General features: G+C 39.3%; 2 protein-coding genes across 5 annotated transcripts; one reads left to right on the top strand and one right to left on the bottom strand.

Annotated features, from left to right (window-relative positions):
- Window positions 1-3034: 3034 nt before the first annotated feature.
- Window positions 3035-6372, top strand: LOC104415036 (inactive beta-amylase 9). 3 transcript variants are annotated; one of them, XM_010026261.3, is made up of 3 exons: window positions 3035-3542; window positions 4733-5212; window positions 5299-6372. In XM_010026261.3, exons 1-3 carry the CDS (start codon window positions 3315-3317, stop codon window positions 6184-6186), a joined length of 1596 nt encoding a protein of 531 aa, XP_010024563.2. In that variant the 5' UTR covers window positions 3035-3314; the 3' UTR covers window positions 6187-6372. The 3 variants fall into 3 exon arrangements, with proteins under 3 accessions (XP_010024563.2, XP_010024561.2, XP_039154744.1); XM_010026259.3 differs by having other exon boundaries at window positions 4730-5212; XM_039298810.1 differs by having other exon boundaries at window positions 4724-5212.
- Window positions 6373-7586: 1214 nt separating this feature from the next.
- LOC104415035 (tubby-like F-box protein 3) lies at window positions 7587-11607 on the bottom strand. Of its 2 annotated transcripts, none has more exons than XM_010026257.3 (6): window positions 10980-11607; window positions 9861-9948; window positions 9505-9634; window positions 9224-9403; window positions 8408-8871; window positions 7587-7921 (listed from the first exon to the last, which is right to left on the bottom strand). In XM_010026257.3, exons 1-6 carry the CDS (start codon window positions 11316-11318, stop codon window positions 7911-7913), a joined length of 1212 nt encoding a protein of 403 aa, XP_010024559.2. In that variant the 5' UTR covers window positions 11319-11607; the 3' UTR covers window positions 7587-7910. The 2 variants fall into 2 exon arrangements, with proteins under 2 accessions (XP_010024559.2, XP_010024560.2); XM_010026258.3 differs by having other exon boundaries at window positions 8389-8871; window positions 10980-11606.
- Window positions 11608-19239: the final 7632 nt, after the last annotated feature.

Raw genomic sequence — 19239 nt, 5'->3', positions numbered from 1 at the left:
GTCCCGCTGATTGTGGGTTTAGACGTTGCTTGATTGAGTCACTTCACCAATTAATCATGGATCAACACACGCGATCCCATGGAGGAAGGCCAACTTGGTGCACCATCATTGGACCGTACTTATAGAATATTGGGCTCGCTCCCCCACTAATTGATGCGAAATTGCTTTCTTTCCACACATTCATGATGCATAAGTCTTGGAGGGACCTAGTCATATTATATTCCATCCATTTCTTAGAAAAATATAGTATCACAAGTATCATAGGATCTCTTGATCAAATGGTCCCGACATTTGTTATGGGTATTAATGCTAGAAATCTCGATGCCAACTTAGATTAGACGCATAGGTGGAGTCAAAGACAATCAATTATTGATATTATATTATCCTAGATAATATCAGTTCATCATCTGTCAATTTTATGAATTCCTTAAATGTCGCAGTATTGTCAACATCGATGTAAGCAATCAATATCAATTTAACGGACTTGTCGTAAACATAATTCAATGTATTGAATGCTATTCAATCTATTGTTCAAATCATCTTTAAAATATCACTTTAATTTTGACTTTGACCGACTAAATGCCTCTCTGTCTATGCTGATAAATTTACTCAATAATGGATTGTCATAATTGTGAACCTAAAAATTGCCACCACCACGATGGATTAGTTGTCATGATCCGAAAGGGGCATCAAGCAAAATATTTTCATATCAAAAGTTGGATAAGATACACATAATAAAAATCCATATCCATATAAATTCCACATATATGAATGTGTGTCTGTGTGTATGGATATATTTGGCACGAGAGTTTTTGACCCACAAATGCGTGCCTCGCTACTTTCCAACGTTTCCCAAAAACTTGTGGGCTGGGGAGTCAGCAGATCAATGGCCATAGATCTCAAAACCAAAACTCGTCGAAGAGAGCACATAATCCAAACGGCTTGCTCGGATATGTGTCAGCACGCAGGCATCGCCCCTGTGGGCGGACAACACGTGTCGGGCCGATCCACGTTGGTCTATGATTGCACTTTTGAAGGTTACAAATTTGAATACAAAAGGTCACGGGTCAATGGTGGCTGAGGCTGACCGTGAGGGGGAGGGCGGTGGCCTCCTCACTTTCCACGTCACTAGGAGTGGCCACAACTCTCCTTGTCCACGATGCATCCTCTTCCTCTCGGTCGTGCTGCGTTGGCTAACTATGACATGATTTACTTGAAGAAATTTCCCGGCGGCAGCAAACATCTTGATAGGTTTATGGTGATGAGTCAGACCAATTTTGGGCCTTCAAGTCGTGGATGATGCAAAGTAACTATTGCTCAAATTGAACATTTAATAGTAGACGCCTGATTTTTATAAAACACTCATGAAGAGTTGTTAACGGTGATCACCCCTCCCCACCCCTTTTTACTCATGAAAAATATAAAAACTATGAAAACTACTAATTATGTAATTTCGGGTCCGCCCATAAATACTTATTCATATTGAAACGATCAATTGATTAATAGAGAGATAGCGGAGAATGGAATAATTCTTTCTGTAAACCAAACATGTTAGTGATTTTTCAGACTAGACAAATCTCTTATTTTTGTGATTGATGCAATAACTTAACTACAAAGTATTACTTCACATGTATCATGCTATCGATCCTCAATTATTGTGGTAGTTTTTTCCTCGACAGATCACATATGCAACAAAATCATAAATAGTTCTTGTCATGTGTTGGAAACGACGTAAATAATACAATCATCGTCATTTATTTTATGATTAATTGACATGACAAAATATATCACAAGTGAAATGCGATTTACTGTTGTCTCCTTTTTGACCATTTGGCAAGGTAAGTGCTATGTTGGTCCGCTAGCATTGTGATTCGTGGTATCCAACTTTTGAAATTTTGGATTTAACTTTAAAATGTGTTAAATATTGAGCAGTTGATAGTTGGAGCCTCATGCTAGGCACGTGTTACATGACCTCTTTCAAATATCTTTATCGACTATAGACTATGAATTTAAAATCCGAAAGGGAAAATGGGCCTCATTTGCATTTAAAACAATTGGTATAGAACACGATGAAAGGCAACCGGAAAGATTCATAATTTTAATGCTTCAAATATTATCTATAGAAAAAAATTAAAAAAACCTCATAAAAAATGTTCAGCGGGTAAGGCCATTCTTTTTGATCGCTTGGTACTCGGTGCAATTTTCTCATTGTACCTTTTGAAATTTTTTGTAATTTTTCTATTTATTCTCCTAGAGTTAAAGATTTTATAAAAAATTCTTTATCTCGCTATCTTTACTTTAGGATAGTGCCCCCTCGAGAGGTAACACTATTGGACGTTTATGGATAAGATTCTTCTAAATGGTGACAAATCATGAGGTGTGTGTGGAGGAACAGGTCAGTTTATAATCACGTTGATGGCATTTTATGAGAAGATAATTCCTTTTCATGATTTTCGCCTAAATAACATGTAGGAAAATTTTGAAAGAAAGTAAATATAAATGGCTCCATAAAAACTAATGAAAATTAATCATTCCAGTTCTATTTACTTTGAAAAAATGATTAATTTAGATAACATTTTTTTCTCATAAAGATCAATTGTATTGTATGGATGAAAAATATTTTAATCATTCATGAAAATATTTAATCATAAATTTTATTGATAACAAAAATATTCTTCATCAATTAATTATTTTAAATTATTATTTTTAATAAAATATTTTTAAAATTATTCATTTTTTTCTTGAGACAATCACACCGTAAAACCAAAAGCCGCTTTCCTTCTACCTTCAATAATTTCGATAAATCAAGTCAAATTATTTCTTAAAACTCATTTTTATTTCCTCACAAACTACAAGGAAACAAAAAGCAGTTCCCAAAATGTGAATTTTATGCGGCCAAAACATTGGCGCAACGCGCTGCCGACACGTGTCAGCCCTTTTGGCATCGTCCTCGGGCTGGTCCCACAAAAATGGAAAATGAGTAAGGCATCCTCCTCAAGCGGCTCTCCCTCCTCTATATATGGCGTCCTCGGCGGGCGATGGGACCTCATCAAAATCCATTCCCCCTCAGTTCTCCGCTAAGAAGAAGTCTCTCCTTCAAGCAAGAATCCCCAGCAGACCTTCTTCCCTGTATCCCTGCAAAATCCCATTTCATCTCTCCCCTGTTTTGAGCAGATACTGGGTTCTTTTCCTGCTTCAAAATCTCGTTCTTGATAAGTTTTCGGCTGGTTCTTGACCCGGGTTCTTGGGTTTTTGGGGCTGATTTGTGGGAAAGTTTGAAAATTTTTGTATTTTGGATTTTGGGTTGGGAAGCTATGGAGGTTTCGGTGATCGGAAGCTCTCAAGCCAAGATTTTGAAGACGGACTTGGCGTGCAGAGAGCTCGGGCTGTTGAGTTTCAAGAACGGCGGCCGCGTTTCCTGGGGGAAGTCCCAGATTTCGTTCGGTCGGAGCTGTGGGTTGAGGAATTCCGGGGTGAGGTTGACGTTGAAAGCTGTGCAGACTGAAGCGATCCGGCCCCAGAAAATTTCAAGACCTCAATCTGTAAGCGTTCTCCTTTATTTTCCCTAATTTTTTGGTTAATTTTCGTCAGTGGGTCTCTGATTGGTATGCTTGTCGAAGAATTTTTATTCAAAAGCACGTTCTTTTTGGGGTTTTGTTTGTGGTAAATTTTTTGTATATGCTTGGTTGATGAGATTGTTAGCTGGATAGATGTTAGAAGAACAGAGATGAGAAGGGTATTGCTGCAAAAGGTGAATTTTGTCGAGCTTGTAGAATTGGGTTTTGAATGACATGTCGTGGGGGTAAAAATTGCAATTAGATTTAATTCAAAACTCATCGAGCTTTCAGGTTGATGGCTATATATGGTAACTATAGATTGTTTCTATGCTTCTGTTCCTTTTTCCCTGTTTCTTTCTCTCTCCAAGCATGCTGCTTTGACACTTTTAAATCAGGCTTAAGAGCCAAGTTAGATGGCTTTTCTTTTGAGGATTTCGTACACTGGGTTCGATGTTTTTATGTAGCAATTGATCTCCAGTTCGGCCCCGGAACAATTGATAATCTACCGTTGTCGGAGAACCCCTTGTTGTCTGATATCTGCTGAGTTATTGTTGTTGACCAAAGAAGCGTTTGCCTCAGCTTGTGTTCTATCTGATTTTGTAAAATAAGTTGGGAGAAACTTGAGTGTTGTTCCTGTATTGTGTTGGCGGATTACTTATGGGGTGCATCGGGAATCTAATCAAAGAAAGATTTTAAGGATTTTTCTTCTCTTTCTTTGAGAGTAAGTAATACTGAGCGAGATGTATTGTATTCTAAGACAAGAAATGTTTAGGGATTCTTGTTGTATCCCGGTTCCTTCAACGTAGAAAAACTTGTCTTTAGAGACGGTGCTCACAAAGCAATGAGTAAAAATGTATCATTTGTTTTGTAGAATGTGACACGATATCCTTAATATACCTATGAGCTGTTTTTTAGAAACTTAGAACGACATTAGTTGTGGAAATCGATTTTCCATAGATGGTGTTTGATATGAACTACTGAAAATTGAATGAGTGAGAACAAAAGTTGTTTGCTTTATAACTGTAAGGAACTGTCAATTCTACCTTATCATGAGCCCATGTTGACCTTTCTTCTTTGTCCCTATTCTGAGTCTCCAGCCTCATTCTCTTCTATTTGTCTTGTATTAGTTGATCTGCGGATTGTGACATATTAATACGTGGTTTTATTTGCAGCAGCATGGCGTGAGGTTATATGTGGGCTTGCCATTAGATGCGGTTTCCTATTGTAATGCGGTAAACCATGCAAAAGCGATAGCAGCCGGCTTGAAAGCACTGAAACTTCTTGGTGTTGAAGGTGTGGAGCTCCCAATCTGGTGGGGCGTAGTCGAGAAGGAAGCCATGGGCAAGTACGATTGGTCTGGCTATCTTGCTCTGGTAGAGATGGTCCATAAAGTGGGTCTCAAACTTCATGTGTCGCTCTGCTTCCACGGATCTAAACATGCGAAAATACCCCTTCCCGAGTGGGTGATAAAAATAGGAGAACAAAACCCCAGCATTTTCTTCACAGATCGCACCGGTCAGCAATACAAAGAGTGCCTATCACTAGCGGTCGATGAAGTCCCAGTCCTAGAGGGGAAGACTCCTGTTGAAGTCTATAATGACTTCTGTGAAAGCTTCAAGTCGTCATTTTCTTCATTCATTGGTTCCACAATCGATGTAAGAGTGTATTCTTCACTATTGCATGATTTTGCCGCAATAGTATTCACCTTCATCATTCACTGACATAACATGGAATTTTTTAGGGTATCTCGATGGGTCTCGGACCAGATGGTGAGCTCAGATATCCTTCTCACCAGGGCCTATCCAGAAGTAGCAAAGTCCCTGGAGTGGGAGAATTCCAGTGCTATGACAAAAGCATGCTTGCGCTTCTCAAGGAACACGGGGAAACAACAGGAAATCCTTTGTGGGGACTTGGTGGACCGCATGATGCCCCTGCTTATGATGCATCTCCGAGCTCAAACAGTTTTTTCAAGGATGATGGAGGGTCGTGGGAATCTCCGTATGGTGACTTTTTCCTTTCCTGGTACTCAAGCCTGTTAGTACGTCACGCAGACCGCCTTCTCTCGCTTGCATCTTCAGCTTTTGGGGATTCAGAGGTAGCAATCTACGGTAAAGTGCCATTGGTGCATCAGTGGTACAAGACTCGCTCCCACCCTGCTGAGTTAACAGCCGGATTCTACAACACGCAAAACAGGGACGGTTACGAAGTGATCACTGAGATGTTTGCACAGCATTCTTGCAAGATGATCTTGCCGGGAATGGACCTTTCAGATGAAGGCCAGCTACAGGAGGGCCTCTCGAGTCCAGAGCAATTGCTAGGACAGATATGGTCGGCTTGCAAAAAGCATGGGGTTGAGGTTTCTGGAGAGAACTCTTCAGATGCTGTTGCTCATGGGGGATTTGAACAGATTAGGAAGCATTTGTCGGGTGAAGATGCGGCACACTCGTTCTTTTACCAAAGAATGGGGGCGTATTTCTTCTCGCCCGAGCATTTTCCCTCGTTTACTCAGTTGGTTCGGAACATGAAACAGCCGCAGATGCACACTGATGATCTCCTCAGTGAGGAGGAAAAAGCCAAGGAGCCTGTGGCTGCGACATCTGAATCCGGAATCCAGATGCAAACAGCTTAGAGTTAGTCTTTTTGAAGTATAGCAACATGTATTCAGCTAGAGAAGATGTACAGATGTATTATAATACCGTGGTATACCATGAAGCTATTGAGAAAGCCTGTTTTCCAAGTTCACTCTGGGAATAATTTTATTTTTCCAGATAATTTGAGTAGATGATATGGGTATTTTGAAAGGAGTAGAAAATCATGAGAATGGCTGCTTAATATTACGCACGGTTTTGCATCATTTGCATCGTCTGTCCATTTATTCACCTATTGCAAAATGAAGCAAGTACTACCCTCTTAACCTCCACCTTAGTGGAGAATGGTGAATTGGTTATTCTAAATTCGGATGGAATTTGCATTTGAGCCTTTCGACGAATATATGATCTTGTGAGTTGGACTTGGTTCAGGGACGCCTCCAGATCTTTCCGCTCACCGGCTTGGCACGCTTTTGTCGTCTTGAAACAGCGAAGCCACCTCTTAATGAACGAGGATGCTCAGAATATCAGCTTAGGGACTGAGATTCAAAGACACATTCCTCCATTGCTCTTACGGTTACCATCCTACAATAACACAGCTAGCAGCCAAGCCGGCAGTGACAGCCCATTGTAATTTGATTCTCTTGTTACGTGTCTTGCCATTTGAACATTGCTAGTCTTGATTCTATCGCGGCAGATTTATTTGCAGACCGAATGAAAGGATTAATTGGTGCATCTTCACACAGATAGCCGAGATACCCATCGACCCCATGGCGAAGTTAATATCTCATCTGCGCGTTTTTGCTTCTCTTAGAAATGTGAATCGGCGTGATTGGTTCGCAGTAGGATTGAGCGCAAACCAATCAGGGCAGCATCCTGAGGATACCATCATAGGGTGGCCCCTTGCCAAGACAACATAATACTCGGCCAAGAGCCAGTTACAATAATCCCATTAGCTTCCATATATACTTTGATTCAGCAAGCACTTTTAAAAATGATAATTTTGTAATCACCGAAAGAATGCTGGCCCTCCTTTTTATTAAGTCTTCCTACCTATCCAATGGTTGCAAGAGACAATCCTTAACTTTCAAGTCATCCCTTTGAATTAAGCAAGTACCTTTTTCGAAAGTCTTGAAAGCTCTTTCTTAACAAGTGAGGATCCATCAATCAAGGGCAAAACCCGAGTCACTTGCCAAGTCAAAAGAGCAAATGAAAGTAGAGTTATTTACGGGGTAATCTGCTTTACCTTTGGCTCTAGATATGCTTTATTAATCAGAAAGTACCCGCGGTTATGCATGACAGGTTTTCAGATCTCCCGCCATCTGAACTTAAACCCTGAGTTTTAGGTGGGTTACTGAGAAAATGCATCATACTATTCTATAAACAAGAAAAGTAGAGTTCCTTGATAATTCAACGATTCAATCAACGGTTGCACAGTTCCTTGATTGCCACGCTTACCATCAAAGGGATACCTTCCCATTCAAAGATCGATTAGCGTATAACATACACAGAAGCACCAACAACTTCATGTACACGAGAAACTTATGTACAGAAACAAAATAGGACATGGACAGTGGACAATGGGCTACAATGTTCTCGCCTAAGCTCAAATGCCAAAATCTCTCCAATTATTCACTAACTCAAGGACCGAGCTAAATGACTAAATAATTTCACACTTCATCGCAAGCAGCTTCTGCATCCCACGAGTGCACCATCATCCAGAAACTGTCATTGCCTGCTCAGAAGAGTTTTACCTTGCGACAGACTAGGCATCCCCTGCACCAGAAGGAGACTTTGGTTTAATGTACTGTATTACTTCAAACGATAAACTGAGCAAATAGTCAGTCACACAGAAGGTGAAAGGGGAGAGATATTCTCGTTTGGAGGGAAAAGGTGCTGTCACACCAAAACAAAAGTATCTAGTGGGACACTGTGGGTCAATAAAAGATATAGCACTGACTTGAATGGTCGCACATTTAATATGGCACGTCACAGACTAATGATCACAAACTATTTTGAAGTGCGGATGATCTTCCAACTAGACATCCCAGTAGTGGAACACCCACTAACTGGGTGCTTAGGGAATTATCAAATTGCTAAATCAGCCGACTAAAGTTCTGGCAATAAGTGGCATGCAGCCAGCTTGTACCTTTGAAGATTTTTGTACTTGAGGTTCAAATCACACTCCATATTACTCGAAGCTAACAATCAGATCAACAGGAATCAAGATTTTAGAGGCAAACCTGTTCACTATTCACTCACACGCAATCTTTGTGTCAAAGCTGCTGAGACAGATTGCAAAAGCCTGGAATGCTGAGATGGGATACCGATAATCCATCGTAAATAAATCCTTCCCCACCTTCCCAAACTGGAGGATGATCTTCTCATGTTGGGGCCCAGCAGGTTCATTTTCTGGAGAAGCAACCAGCTGAAAGTTCTTGACCGAGGCAACTGTTACTCGTCCATGAAAATTCAAGCACCAACACTGAAGTTGTTCGTGCCACCTAGGAGCCTTATTTCTCAACACCAAGGCTCCATCTTTCTGACTAACCAGAGGTCCTGAACTAACACTCTCCGCGCGATTTGATTTTGTTCGGAAAAAAGGAAGTGAGGGAAAGAACTCGACACTGCTAAGAGGCAACTCTGTCTGCGTTGGGGCAACTCCCCCAGCTTCAATTGCTGAGGCAGGGATGGCATCCATAGTACAGTGCATTCTCCTTGGTCCTCTAAGAGCGTGAGAAAAAAAAAAGATGTTGGTTGGTTCATGAAAGGCAAAACTAACACTCATAAAAACCTACTCTCACTGTCATATTCATTGCATCCTATTTTTTGGATGCCAATTCCATGCAGAATTTTTAGCAGAACCGCTTGTGACATATATTCTTAGCTCACTTAACACGTTTACAGGAACCACTTGTGAAATATATTCTTATTGCCAATGCTTATGCTCATTTTGCAAAGGAGTATCTGCATAATCTGATTATACAGAGGTGGAGCATGGTAATTTTCATAACCCAAGTCGTTCAAAAAAAAAGAAAAAAAAGAGGCAATTAACTTCTCCATGGATGTAATACTCACCTTGAACCTAACACATTCAGTTCATAAGAAATGTGGGCCACCGGATAGTTTCCCGCTGGAGCCCTAGGTGAAACCTGTTTTGAACTGACTAGCCTGGTTGAGCGACTTTTTGGCATCTTTGCTCCTGGATGAGGTGGTTGCCCATCAGAGATTGTGAACTTGGTTCCAAGAAAATTAGACCTAAAGAGAGAGAAGATAATGAGACAACTTTCAATAATAACTCATTAATGCTTCAACAAACAGTCAGTCTGACCAGCATTATAAGAGGCAAAATGACAAACCTTAGTTTTCCAACATAGGTGCAGCTACCCTTAGAGACATCATCAGCATGCAGGGAGATCACATAATCTGTGCAGGTGGGGCGTCTACACTTGCGTGCAGCGAGAAGAAACTTCCCGTCATCGCTAAGTGCTGCCATGGAGGCCAGGAAGACATTAAAAGTAAAATCATGATGGCTTAAACAAAATATGATGAAACAATTCATATCCTAATCTACCATAAACTCAAAAAAGGAAAATGGAATAGAACCATAGCAACTGCAGAATCTTGCATAAGCAAGAATATAACTGCAAACAAATGATGCATTTCTAAACAAGTCAAACACTAATTCCTAATGCATATGAAAGCAGGTACTCACCATTAGTCAAACCGACATAGAGATGATACGTCTGATTGGACCTGTTTCGTTTGATAAAGCACTGCAGCAGAGATTCCCTAGGCCCAGGCTGAAAAAATTAAACACGAAATCGTCTTGATAGAGAAAATATGATTCTTAGAGTATCACCAGGTCATTGCACTTAGCAAATTATGCAACTTGTAAGCATAACTAAAAATCCAGAAGACAGTGATAAAGATTCACATTGATCATGCAGCATCTCAAGGACAAATCATTATCAAGAGTTCTGGACCGTTAGGACCAGTATATTGTCCCAAGGTGGAACGACTGGGAAAAAGGTAGGAAGCAATCATCACAAACTGTCCCTTCCCTGTTAAGCCTAAGGGTGGTCCCAGACAAAGCATGGATCGACTTTAAGTGCCATTTCCGAGACATTCATTGACAGCTTACAATTATTGGAACATGAGTGAACTGTTCAAAGAGATTGAGCCACAAGTTTCGAATTGGTTGCTTGCAAAGGACGATAAGCCTTAGATATTAGAAACATCACAAATTTCAAGTCGTAGGTTTCATCTCAACAGAATCTTATCGAGCTCATAATCCAATGAAAATTACTGACGCTCCTTGGAAAAACGGGTAGAATCTCGAAATAATCACCCACTTGTGATGTTTTTACCAACAACCTTATAAATTGAATAGTCTCTACTTGTGCCTTGACAATCAGCACGATCATGCTTGCAATTAAAGCAGCAAGAATGAACTCTCCAACTCATTACCAAGCACAAGAACTTCATTTCTGCATCAATAACCACCAAATTCAAAGCAACAAGGGAAGCCAAAATCCTTATGAATTTTCCCCCCGCAATCAATTAACTGGCGCACTACCACCAGAGATGCCAAAATTTCCTCCCCAGAATCAAACTCCACTTCAATTCTCACATCACAGACTTCACTAACAAACACATGCAGAGCGACGACGGCAAACAGGGCAAGGAAAAAATGGAATTTAACTAAAAGAGAGGGAAAAAGACAGAAATTTAAAGCCCGAACGATATCGAAACATCAAAACATCGCTGTCTCGCCAATTCCTAACTTCAACAGTTCAAACCATTCCCATGGGTTTTCCCTTTTTCCTCTCACCTGTTTAACCGAGATGGGGAACGTCAAGATTCCGGAGACTTCAGGGACCTTCACGATCTCCTTCACCAGGTGCCTCCAGCTCCGGCACACCCCGGCGCAGGCCACCACGCTCTTCCGCGACGGCCACGACCCCTCCGACGCCTCGATCTTCACCAGCACCTCCCGCAGCAGCTCCTGCGGCATGTTGGCCCAGCAGCTCAGGCTCAAGCCGTCTGCCTCCGCCGCCGCCCGCGCCGCTGCCTCCTCCGCCGCCGCCGACGCCGCCGCAGCCGCCGAGCCGTCGTGGACCGCGCGGCTCGAGCGCGAGCGCATGTCGTGGATGAGGCTCTTGATCGGCATGTGTGCTCGCCGTCGGAAGAAGATCGTTTGGCCTCCTTCGTCTTCACACGGAAAGAGGAGAGAGAAACGGAAGATGGGTTAAGTGCTGCAGTGGAGCATGTTGCAGTTCCAGGCAGAAAGGTGGCTCCTTGAGAGGGAGAGGGAGATGGCGGTGGGGATTCTTGGGTTCTTGGGTTCTTGCTGTCACGGGGAGAGAGAGGGATAGAGAGATAACAGCATCAAGATGATAACGACGAGGACGAAGATGATGTGAAATGGAGTTAGCAGAATTATTTAGGTGAGAGAGAGAGAGAGAAGGAGGGAGGGTTGTGCCATTTCTTATAAGTAAAATCCCTTTTGAAGTCTCACCATTTTGCCATTCTGATGAAATTAGCAAATTTTGCATGGATATTGTTTTTAGAATGAATAATCGGCCAGCCAAGGAAAACAAAAGAAGTCAATTGATTTTTCACTTTATTTGCAATTAAAAAAATTAATGGATTTATTGCTCCCGTTCAAAATTGAAATTACTAAATATTATTGTCGCTAATTGCTCGTGAAAGATGAATTAACTGGCCCAATTTGTGTATGGCAAATTTTTTGTGCTATGAAATTGTGAGGGTTGTGTGTTTCTTTCTAGCATCCATCCACATGACCCCATTGAGATATATTGGTGGGAAGCAATTGTGGGCAGATTCATTGATGCCAACACTGAAGTTCACCTTTGATTGAGATGGAGGATGTGGACTTCATAGCACACCAAAAATGTGAGTTAGTATGTCACATGAACTCTAACGAAAATAGTATGATTTTGAGGGGTTGACCCGATGGACCGATATGATCCGTTTCAAGAAAAATGAGATGTCATGTTTGGTTCGTGCTCAGGACAACTATTTCAAGTTGGGTCACGATCTCGATACGTCTTATTTGCTCTCTAGGCAAAGACTTCACATGCTATTTATGGAAGTAAAAGGAAATATCCATATCTTGTCGATTGCTGACTTTCCTTGCATAGAATTCTTGATGAGTCCATGTCGGAAAGGGATGAATCAGCAGAAATGCTAATTAAGCATTTTGTTTGGGCCAAAAATGCTGAGAAAACAAGTATGGGAAGTTCTTGCCCAGTTAAGGAAAAATAACAAAAACAAAGATATTACTTCCTATTCAGTAAGCATTATGTGTGCTTCCAAAGATGAACCATGATGTAGATCGCTAATGACAAATAATTAAAATTCAGCCTAGATAGACATTGATATGCAATCTGGTCTTAGTGAGTGAGGATTTTTCAATCAATGATTTGCTTCTTTGTCCGTCTATCTTCTAGATGATTGAATTTACATAAATGCTGCTTATAATTTCAGAATCTCTTCTTATTGCCATTAGAAAGACCGCACTATTAATAGATACTTTTCTTTGAGGAGTCATCTCCTAGTTACCCAAGAGTTGAGAACCGAAAATTCCCTCCGCACATCAGAATTTGCTTTACTTAAGTACCCCAAAATCCATAATAAACTATAAGCCGGCAAATGCTGTATATATATGTATATATAGTCTACCTACAACAACTGTCGTAGGGCTATCTTGTCCTAATTTGAAAGGTCAATGGCTTGTGCTTCAAGAGAAGCCAAGGATCAGGAGATCATTGCCCATCATCTCAATTGATGACGGGTGTGACTAAGCCTCCAAATAATGTTGTTTAAGCTTATGTTTATGCCAATTATTAAAGTTTTTAGTTTGGTCTTGGCCAAAGAAAGCAATCAGATTGAGTTGGTGTGAGTTAATTAGGATTCTTGGACCCACTCACATGATATCTTCCCCGCAACTCCTCCCCCTCTTCCTACTCCCCATATTGGTCATATCCTTATCTTCATATCAACCAAAGTCAGGCCCACCAATGGGTTTTTTTTTTTTAATTCCATTTCTTGATTGTATCTTCCTGCTTGGAAGTTTCATGAGGGCATGTCTTGAGATTTTTTTTTTTTTTAAGATCTTTCAATAGGTGTGGTTGTTAGTATGCAATAGCATAGTATACGACTTTTGTATTGACGATGTCTTTTCATTTTTCCATTTTCAAGATTTTAGAGGAAAAACAATCATTAAGAAGTAGAAGCGATGAAAAGTTACCCAAATAGATATTAAGATTTTCAAAAGCATGAATTTTAATAAGTTTCTTCTTCTTCTTTTCGTACTTAGTCATTTTCGATTAGAAAGTAATTTCTTATGAATCTCCTGATTTCAATATAGATTGCTTTTGTTGGGCATGTGATTATTGTCCTTCACCTAACAATAACTTAAAAACCAAAACGAAAAAAAGAAAAAAAAAAAAAGAAATAAAAAGAAATGAAAGAACATGTCAGATCAATGGAGCAATACATGTGCTTGTTTGTGCCCGGGGTTATCAATCTTCCGGTGAATGGTTCCTCGAAGGTAGTACAAAATCTCAAATAAAAAGATCTCGAATATTTTTATGACAAGAAAACTAGCTTTAAATAGATAAGTCATGGACCGATGGACTATTCCATTGATGTCAAAACATGGTAAGATATGAAATGATAAACCCTGGATAGATGATGCTCTGTGGATTTTTTGTATTTTTTTTATTGTGGAGAATTGAATTCCTAATCTTTACATGAAAAGATTAAAAAAAGAAAAGGGCATAACTACAATTCCAAGAGCCCCCTTTCCGTCCGGATGCTTGTCATAAGCATCGGTCGGATTCCATGACTAGCAGCCACAAGATTTTGACCTCGTTGACGGCTACACGACACAGGATTATTTATGAATCCAAAGTGACAAAACAATATTCTCATTTGGCATCACCTTTCGTTTTGGTATCGTTTGTTGTTCCAATTACTTAGTACAATTAGTACAAAAAATAAAGTATAGTTTCTTACCTTTTACCAAAATAATAATAATAATAATAACAACAATAATAAAGTATAGCAAAGTCAAAATTGCCATGTATTATATGAAGATTCAGCCATTGAATGGCCCGCCAAGTGTTATAATATATTATCTTCATTCAACAAAACTATGATTGATTGGAAGATACCCTACTTTATGTGCTGTGTGCTTCTTTTCCTAAAGTCAATAGTTGTTACATCACGAAGCTATTAAAGATTTCAATTGACGATTGAGAATTTATCAGTTTTTGCGTGTTAAGAAATTTTGATGGGGCTCTTCTATTTGGGGTCAACCCATTCCCTATTACATCACCTTCACTAATATAAGACTAGCACAAGAAAATAGTCAGACACTATTCAATGGTTAGGACTTTAATAATTGCATGTGGAGTAAACGCATTACTCACACGTTTCCTTTCCTTCATCAACTAGTGCAAAGAATCTCATATTTGGGGCTTATCCTCATAATTTGTGCTAGTGCCCTACTTGAATTATGAGATGAGTGGGGTGCATTTTAGTGGCTCGCGAGTAGATTCTTTTTCGTAATAGAATAAAAGCAGAAACACTTTGCTTGTGTTTTTGCAAAGAGAAAGTGGGGAAAAACAAAAGGCAAAGATTTATGCACAAGAGAAGTGTTAAAAAAAACATTAAAAATATTATATATTTACCAATTTAGTCATAAACATTTTAATTATGCCAATTGAGTTTTAAATCTTTTCATATTTTATCAATTAAGTCAATATAGCTAATTCTGGTAGAATCATCAACATGAACACCGGTCGGCATTAATGTGGATAATATTTAATAATTTGTATATATTTTTTATTAATTTTTTTTACAACTCTGGTCGACAATGCTTGACAAACGACCCTCGCTTGGCCTAGGCAAGGGTGTCATAGCACTCATTGGCCATGGGCAAGGGCTACATCCTTGCTTGTTGAACACCCTCGCTTGGTCTAGGCAAGGGCCGCAACACCCTCACCTAGTGCCGGCCCTTGCCCACCAAAGTTGTAAACAAAGATAAGAAAAAATTAATATCAAAACATTAAAATATTATTGCGGATTGTCTATGTCAACGCCGCGTGGTCCTTTTTAGCAATTAATGTGTGCTGAGCTATATAAGCTGATGAGTCAACCATACCCAGTTCGATTTGGCTTCTATTCAATAATTAGGTGATTTCGATGTGACATGCAACGTAGTGGTTGCAATATTTAGTCAAACGAGACCGAAATTTTATCAACCAATCCTACCATTGAGAGACGATCGCAGAGAGAACAAGGGGGGACCAATTAGGACAAGGTGTTATACGAGAACAAAGGTCTTGAGGTTGAGAGGCCCCATTGTGGCAAACTCCATTAAAGGTCGGCCTGGAGAGAGAGAGAGAGAGCATTTGAGGTTGAGCATGGGAGGCGAGAGTTGGCACGATGATAATGAGGGCGGCGCATAACTGGTTGGCGTGGCGAGCTAGCGTTGATAAGGGTGACTGCAAGTAGGTCTTTGCGAGGGAGCAAACGGAAGAAGAAGATGAAGCCTAAGAAAGGAGGAAAAGGAAAAGGGAAAGGGAAAAGAAGAAAGATTTTCGGCTTAAAGAAAATCTTATTTCAATTAAAACGACATGACGCATTGCCAATTTTATAGTTAATTTGGTACTCTATACCGATCGAGAAATATGTACACAGTGCATCACTGAATAGAAAACTTTCATTTGACGAAATTTCGAAAGTTTATAGACTAATTTAAATAAGAATAATTCATGGGGATATTAAATATGGAATAAAAATTCAAAAACTTATCACAACGTTACTCTCGATAAGGGAAATAAAAAGAACAAAATTTCCAGCGAGAGTGAAACGTGTCCGTAATAGAGGGAACGAACCAGAAAAAATCTACAAATGAAACACATGCTCGTGCGGGCACGATTCCCAATACACGACACGAGATGGTATATGCGATGCCCTAAATATCTCCCAATTAAGCCACGTGCTTAAACAAAGAAAAAGAGAGAGAGGGCCCAAAGCGAGGTATAAATCCACTTTACATTTTACCTTTTTCATTGTTGACTTTTTCTCAAATTCGATATTTAACAATGGCTAATATATATATATATATATATATATGTGAATTTCAACATGGAAGGCACTTCTAGTGATTGTCGCTCTTCGATTATAGAATAATATTTGAGGTGTATTCGTCACAGCTAGCAAACATAGATTCGAACAATGACATGAGAATGCTTATTTAAGGTATCTCATCATGTCCATAAAAATTATTGCATGGTAACCCATAAATAAATTTAGTTGTGCCTTATGATTTCTTAAGGAATAGTGGAGGAGATATTCCCCCACATTGAATATTTTATCTTGTTTCGTCAATAATTTGCATCACTTTTGCGAAAAAGCATCGTCTTTCAATTGGAAGAATAACAATGTGGGGCCCCGACATACTTTAGGGAAGCTCAGGTGGAAAACGAGGGCGACTCTTTCTCATCGTTTAATTTACCAAAAGGGTAATGAAAGAAAAAATTGATCGGTTCCCAAATAGATCCTAAAAATGATTGACATGATAAGTTTCTAAAAATGATTGACATGATAAGTTTTAAGTTCTAAGGTACATAGAATGGGTATTAAATATTAAAAATCAAGAATCGGTTTCGATAAAATAAGTTCTAGATTCTATATAGAATTTAGACCAATCCTAAAACCGCTCATCTCTTTCTAAAATCATATTATGCATTTCGCCAAATGTGGGACACCACGGCTGCAATTTTCACTCTAGAAAACATGCAAAACGACTCGTCAAGTGCTGAGAACGATGGGGGACGATGGGAGAGTGCGAAATGTGCAGATTCCGGCCCTCTTGCACTTTGAATCCAACTTGGGAGGTGCTCGTTATTTGTCACGAGCACGATGCATCAGATGCCGTCGTCGCCTTTCGCGTCTTCGATTCTCTCATGCTAGATCAGAATGCAATTTCGGCGAAGAAAAAGGTCATACCATGTTCTTTTTTTCTAGTCGCGTTTTTTAATAGGACAGAAACCAGACGAAGAATCTTTTGTTTATTCCTAGAATTGTCGCCATGCTGTGATCTTCATGTCCAATGTGTTGTGTTGTCTTGAAGGATACGATACTTTGCTTGCGAAGCTATGCGAATTCTCTGTCGACAAAAGTGATGTCCAAATCCCTTTCGCCTGTCGTCCGGCTTTTCAAAGCGATTTCCTCGAAGGAGGCTGGAGGTTGGTCCTAGTCGCTATAGGGCTGTCAAAAAGGCCCGACCCTACACGACCCCACTTGACTCTGCCTGATCCGAAATGTTTTGTGCTTCGTTTTGCTAGGTTAGTTTGTGCTTGAAATGGGTTTTCGACCGTGTGCTTCGCTCGAGGATGGCTCGACTTGTGCTACTGAGCAAGATAGCTCAGTATATGAATATCGCAAAGACTTCGATAAAGATGTTGTGGGAAAGCTTTAACCAAACCACCACCTCGTGCCCTAATCTTTCTATCATTTTGATGTGAACAGAGGAAGATTAGGTGATATTGATGGAAAGGAGTGGTCCTGTCCACTTCTTCTTCCTTCATAATTTGTGCTCTATAAGTGGTACCGGAAAGGCAAAACTCAGGGCCCTGTCATCGATCAATCGGTTTCTCTCTTCCATAGTGGCATTCCTTTCCTTCATATTTATTTAGAGAAATTATTGGGTAACAATTTTAATTTAATATAAGAATAATAGTTTATTTTTTACCATGGAAAATTAAATAGCAAGTATTATAAATTGTTATAGGGTCCACTCATTCAGGAATTTATGATTGACAATAAATTATTATTCTCATAGTAGCTTAATAACTTATGCTAGCAAAATCCATTTATTTACTTTTTTACAGTAAAAAAGTCTTTGTGACTCACCATTTTCATTACATGCAAAACTTAATGATGGTATAATAGGCATTGTTTCAAGTTGAATATCTCTATGGTGTTTAGAAATGCTTATTCTCAATACAAATAGGGAGAGATATAGAACAACTATTTTGGTTTTGATTAGAGGAGGGGAAATTGATACAGTTTTAGCCCAATTTGATTTTATTTACACAAACTCAACTGAGTAAAATCGAAGCTTGACAATTTGAGATGTTCAATATGCAAATTCGAACACTTTTCCGGTGTAAATACACTGTCTTTACTTGGTATAAATCCTAGTGTCTTCCACGTTAAATTAATACATGGTAAAAATAATTTGCATGAAAATGGCTAGGCTTGGTCAGTCACAACTCACAAGTAAAGCTTGGAGGAAGCGGTTAACCCACCTAGAGCCCAATGGACCAGCCCATGGTCGCACCTGAATTCTAGGGGTATTTTGGAAAATACCCTCCCATCTTTAGTAGGTAAAATGCATTAGGTTGATTAAAAAAAGATGAAAACAAATGACTAACCAATTCAAACAATTCAAAAGATAGAGCATCCATATAACATAAGCAAAAGACTAATCTAGATTCAACTGTTCTCACATCTCTCATCCAAAATATTCTATCAACCTAGCTGCAACAATTGACTTGATCAAGTGGCAGGCCTGGATGAGCTAAGCTAAAAATCTCAAAAAGAAAGGAATTGCTTATCTTGAGTTTATCCATTTATTCAACTTTGGTTCCATTTGTTTTACAGAAAATAAAGGATTTGAAAAATATTTTCTAAAAAATGATTCATTATATCGCTTACAATAATAAATAAATGAGAAATATTTTAACCGTCTACGAAAATATTTAGCTACAAATCAAAATTAATAATAATAAAAAATTTCATTAACTAATTATTTCAAGCAATAAAAGTAATCATTTCAGGAAACTATTTTGTAAATTATTTATTTTTTGTGAAATGAACGAAAAATTAGTTATGCCTAAATAGACCTTGTCCTCTAATTGCCTCTACTGTTATCGGTGCATTTTCACGAATTAATCAAAATAAAGGTTTAGATGCTCATATGTTATCCCAAATATGTGGACTTTTCTTCATTTTTTCATTTTTGCCAAAGAACATGGCGGGGTGGAGGG

The sequence above is a fragment of the Eucalyptus grandis genome, chromosome 8 (genome assembly GCF_016545825.1).
Source record: "Eucalyptus grandis isolate ANBG69807.140 chromosome 8, ASM1654582v1, whole genome shotgun sequence".
NCBI classification, from domain to species: Eukaryota; Viridiplantae; Streptophyta; class Magnoliopsida; order Myrtales; family Myrtaceae; genus Eucalyptus; species Eucalyptus grandis.
This window is presented reverse-complemented; position numbering and strand designations above follow the sequence as displayed.